The following is a 5,593-nucleotide window of genomic DNA, read 5'->3' as shown; positions in this document are numbered from 1 at the left end:
CCCCCCCCCCCGAGGGCTACAACTAACGTTACTGCGGAATCGGGACTTCAACGATCAAGAAGGCGCGTGCGGAGGAGGCGAACTTCGTCGACGCCGCGACGTTATTACTTCGCGCGCGCCAGCACACCAGATGGGGAATTCCGCATTCAAATTATCGTCACTCGCGCGCGCCCCGTAAACAGGCCGGAAACGAGATCGAGCGAGGGGATTGGGAACGTTGTTTGCCGGCTATCCTTTCCGCCCGAAGTATCCCCGAGTCTTCTGCTCCGCTAGCGCGATACGCCTCGGTGATATTTTTTATCGAATCCCTTCCGAAGACCGAACCCGTAACTGGCTTAGAACGAAACTGACTTTTCTCCGATGTTTTTCATCTTTACCGGAAAATGGCGGAAGAGAAATTTATTCTCTTTTATATATATANTATATATATATATATATATATATATATATATATATAAATTTATTTAGGTGCTCGTTTTTGACGAAGAATGCCTATATTGATAAAACTGTGGAGGGGGTTTCTAGCTTTTAACGAAGACGTGTCTGTTTGCATCCCGAAATCGTAGAATTATCGTGGTTTATCCTAAAATTAATTAATTAATTAATTATTGAATTATTAAATTAATGATTTAATATTAAAATTAATTAATTATTTTAAAATTAAGTCGCCTTCTCGGCATTATTTATGTTATTGTATGTACACACACGCGCACATTCCGATATTTTCAATATTATGAATTTAATACTTGCCGCAATTATTTTAACGTATACAAATAAACGTCTACTTATATGGGAAAAATATCTCATTGCATAGAATGAATTGTATTCCTTCTAGTAAATATACCAAGGAGGATCACAGTAACCATTCTACTTGGATCAAGTAAACATTAATTAAGCGGTAGCACCTTTTTATTCCAGTATACCGTGCATCACGCAACATATAATGAATTCCTTAATGATTCGTTTCAGATGGAAGACGAGGGCAATCACGGTAACGACGACACCAGATGCTTCATCCTGTCGACATTGGCCGCGCTGCAGTGGTCTAGAGTCACTTGCGTTCTCTGCCGCGCTGCTATGCTAGTTTTCGACAGGTACCCGTTGGTGGACGGCACGTTCTTCCTATCACCCAGACAGCATTCGCCCGCTTGTGCCGAGGTACGATGTTTTTATATCGTCCAAATTCAACTTCATTCCTTTTACATCGTCGTAAGTAGCAGTCAGTATTTCACTTCTTTTTTATTCCGATGGCAGGAAAATAACGCTGGGTGTAACATCGCGCCTCAAATCGCATAAATCGATCGGCGATGGACGATCGGCCGTTCGCGAATTTAGCTCATGTCGATTCCGCAAGGGAGTCTTTAAAATCATCATCGTCGGGCGGCTCGTTTTTTGTCACGTTCGCGTATCTCGCGAACGGCGATTTAGCCGCAGCAGCCATGCCGCGCGTGTAACATTACGATAGCACATCCGGTTCGGTGTTTCGTTCCAGGTGAAGGTCGAAGGTCGCACGCAATTTTTGTCAGCCGTATGCATGTCTTGTTTGGAAGGCAGCGGCGGGCAGCCAGTACGTTGTCGCTGCTGCACCCAACCGTGGGATGGATCGAGCTTGGTCCTTGGTACCATGTACAGCTATGATATCTTCGCTGCTATGCCCTGCTGCAGCGAACGACTCAAGGTAAGTCCCGAATTCGTGACCAGCCGACCTCGACCCGACCGAACTCTCCGATCCTTCAGCACGCTATTGTTAATACCACGCCGCGCGCACTGCGCTCGAAAGCTTTATCAACGTAATTTTTTACGTGTATTTTTAAGATCATATATGAACAGAGATAATAATAACTGTGATTTAGTTCTCTTTTCTTTCGCGATCGCGTCTATATTGCAAATCCAAGTGTGTGATCGCGTCTATATTGCAAATCCAAATGAGTACACACTTATGTGCGTGTAAAATTGTACATTTATGCGTCTGATTTTATCTTCCTTATAAAATTACATTATTTCCTCGTATAAAAAAAATAAAATTCACGTATCGAAGCTTGTAATTTAATACATTTCACCGTGTATAATACGATACGATATATAAAATACGTAAAAATGGAAAAATGTATACTTTCAATTAATGCGAACGTATAAAAAGTCCACGCATAAAACAGCTTTATACGTTTAGGTCTAGTTACGCTCGAGTTTTATGTGTAATCATGAGGAAATGCGTATTAGATTACAGAGGAAGTTCTTAGCATTTACCGTAAAAAAATTTCAGTAATGACGCTGAAGAATTTTTTTTCCTAATCAATGATATTTAACTTTTAATATTCTCTGTAATTAAAAAATATCCAATCTTTCAGATAATTATAATTGCATGACTAATGTAAATTTGTAATACGATAAATTTATTATAAAAGTATACACATTTGGAAAGGAGAAATGTTTTACGCTTGAAATTCAATATGATTCATGATTAATGATGCGTATTTTTTGTTAGAAAAAAATGAAAAAAAAAGGAAATATTAAATCTTTCCACGCGTTTTAAATGTGTAATTTAATTTGAATGGAATTTAATATTTTAATTTAATTTAAAATGTGCGCGTGCGCATTTAACCGCGTAATATAACACAGATGAAACATGTTAAAAGATGACACGCGTAAAAATGCGTTAAAAATATGAGTACTGCGTTATTTTATACACGTAAACGTATAAAAATTGCACGCTTGGATTTTGCAGTGGAGGCGCATCTACTTGTTAAAAAGAAAGGAAGCACAATATATTTTCTCAGTATGGCATTAATCGGTACAGAACACGGTCTGATATAAATTCCTTCGCGTTATCCTTAATCAAAGCTCGTCGCACATCATATTTCAAGCGGAAGTGCGAAAGTCAAGCCGTTTTGTCAAACCGCGAACTCAACGATCGAGGACGCACGCGGCGTCCTCGTGCGGTCTGCCGGTTTGAACCCTCGACGAGAAGACACTACGGAGACACGAAATTGAACGCGCCGTCGTTCCGTTTACGTTCCAGTGTAATAGCTGCCAGAAACCCCTGATCTACCCGCACCAGCGGCTGAACTTCTACTCGGACTACAGCCGCGTCTTCGCCTGTCCGCACTGCAGGGCGGTTGACGCACACTTCGTGAAGCCGCTGTCGGCCTGCTTCACCCGCGAGCAGTTTCAGCTCTACAGCCAGTGGCCGTAACCATTAGAGAACTTAGCGAACCGCCGCCGTTTGCGCACCGCGGCCGACCTGTGTCCCCTCTTCTACAAACCGATCTCCCTGTTCCGGACGAGCATACTGTAGAATCCTCTTCTTTGACTTCGTAGGAGATGGCGACGGCGAACGCGAAACTACGGGGGAAGGGGGACCGATCGCGATCCTCACCGACGCGCACGCGCGCGCATCGTCAGTCACTTTCGTCGTCATTTTTTTCCGACCCGTCAGTCTCCCTTTCGTTTCACGAGATTTCCCTTCGTCCGGCTCGTCGCATTTTCGCATTCGTTTCTTCAGAGATTCTTTTTCTTTCGGACTCTCTCGGTAACCGCGTAAGTATCGACTCTGTGTGTGTGTGTGTGTGCGTGTGCCGTAATCTCGAATGATTCCGAGGTTTCACTCGTATGCTTTTACGAGTATAAACGCGACGATGACGACGACGACGACGGCGATACGCGCGTAGATGCCCCTAGGCGCGTTTCCGTATAAAGTCTAAGATATTTCTTTTTAATGTCAATTGTAGGTTTGTCTAGGTTGATTCCAAACGGGAGACGTCGAATCGGCGCTCGCCGACTTTTCGTTCGATGACGCGCGCAATGAGACTGGCATACCTAGTGTATTCTTTTTTTTTTCTTTTTTTTTTTTTATTTCCTTCGTACGTTGCGCTCTATCTAGGCATTTATCCGCGCGATACGTTGAGACGTGTAAGTAGGATGGTATCACTCCCTTTCTGTAAATTAACGTTTCTTTAGCGCACACGATTTCTCGACGATCGTCCTTACGAACGCGTTTCCGTATGATGTAGCTTTTTAATTAGTGAAATTTTTTCGTTAAGATCTGCACTATTGTGCGCGTAATTTGGCTGATACGGGCTGATTAATCGCTAGTAGCTCCGGCAAATTTCGCGTGACAAGGTTGGCAACTTCGCCGTCTCCCGTTTCGTATAGTTGAATTATTTGAAAAAAAAGAAAAATATTAAACGCAAAAAATAAATTTAGGCGAAAAGAGATGAACAATATTAGACGCGGAAACAAGGTCGACTCCTTTTATTGTAAACGTGTGTATAAAGAAAAAAACAAAAAGGGCTACTCTCTAGGAAGGGATGGGAGGGGAAAGGCAAAAAGAAAAGATGAAGAAGAGATAACTATCGTTTGTTACTTAGATAATCGAGAACGTTGTTTTTTTTACATTTTATTAGTTTATACGTTTATGGCGGCCATGTTGATTTTGTTTAAGGATCTACGACTCATTCGATGGGTTTCAACGTTGATTCGGTCGGGCGTGCCGCGACCTTCCGCCACCCGGCACGGACGCGCGTTACCAAACGGACGGGCGAGCGAACGGGCGAAATTCGTCGCGTCAGCCTTGCAAAAAGCGAGATAAATTATCAGGAGAGAGAGAGAGAGAGAGAGAGAGAGAGAGAGAGAACCAGTTATCAGTTGTGTATCGACAGGCCTCCCGGTGTCGCGTGTGCGCGCGCACACACGCGTTCTTTCGTCTGGACGAGAAGGAACGACTCTCATCCTGCGTTTTGGTGGTTCACTCTGTCGAGAGCCTCCGACCGTCCTGAGCTCCGTGCCGGGCCCCTTTAGCGGAAAGTCGTGATCGCCCGAAGTAGCCAGTGTATATAACATATTAAGGGAGAGAGGTAAGTGTTTTGGAGAGGAAGAGAACCTGTGCTTTTTTTCTGGCGATGCTGGTCGTTGCTGTCCACCAATAGCGGCCGTCCCACAAACAGACCGCCCACCGTTCTCAAGGTAGTGTAGTCGATCGTGTACCTTTTTTACGTTACTTCGATTTAAAACGGAAAAAAAAGTATACTTAATCCACATTACGCCGGGAAGTATATTTAGGAGAGATAACATAGTATACCCCGTGTGTGCGAAGCGTATGCCAGAGCGAGGATCGCGAGGCTGCGCGGCCACTTCGTTCATCCCCGTGGGAGTTTCCGTCGGCTCTCTCTCTTCGCACGCGTTCGTTCAAACCGTTCAAATCGTTTCATTTGCCTGCAAGATTCACGGTAACACGTGTCTCGGACGCGAGCACTTCTCGACGGTAGACACTGCCCGAGTATAACAGAGGGGAATCCTCGTTCGAATTCTACACGCTACATTGTACCCCATCACTTTCAGACTTAATCGTAAGATTCTATCGTATTTTCAAAAACTACTAAAACTTCCGCATTTTTTCGTACTAATGATATCTGTTTGAGAGAGAGAAAGAGAGAGAGTGCTCTCTAAGAAAAAAAGCATGGTGGGACAGCAGATTTTGTCGAAAGACAATTATTTCCTTCTAGCATGAACAATCCAACGAGAGCCGTGGATTCGATGTGGTCGCGTGGTTTCGCTCACGATTTACCGAAGAATCGAAGGAGAGTGAGACGAAGAA

The 5,593-nt window shown here is 43.8% G+C and overlaps 1 protein-coding gene across 1 annotated transcript in view; it reads left to right on the top strand.

Annotated features, from left to right (window-relative positions):
- LOC106744892 (headcase protein) overlaps positions 1-4,172 on the top strand; it is a 158,123-nt gene extending 153,951 nt beyond the window's left edge. Inside the window, exons 3-5 of the mRNA XM_014620022.1 lie at positions 970-1,158; positions 1,493-1,678; positions 3,020-4,172. Coding sequence (XP_014475508.1) covers positions 970-1,158; positions 1,493-1,678; positions 3,020-3,193 — 549 coding nt within the window. The 3' untranslated portion in view covers positions 3,194-4,172. The remainder of the gene's footprint in view (positions 1-969; positions 1,159-1,492; positions 1,679-3,019) is intronic.
- The last annotated feature ends 1,421 nt before the right edge of the window (positions 4,173-5,593 follow it).

Source organism: Dinoponera quadriceps, unplaced genomic scaffold (genome assembly GCF_001313825.1).
Source record: "Dinoponera quadriceps isolate SergipeBrazil2010 unplaced genomic scaffold, ASM131382v1 scaffold1308, whole genome shotgun sequence".
NCBI lineage: Eukaryota > Metazoa > Arthropoda > Insecta > Hymenoptera > Formicidae > Dinoponera > Dinoponera quadriceps.
This window is presented reverse-complemented; position numbering and strand designations above follow the sequence as displayed.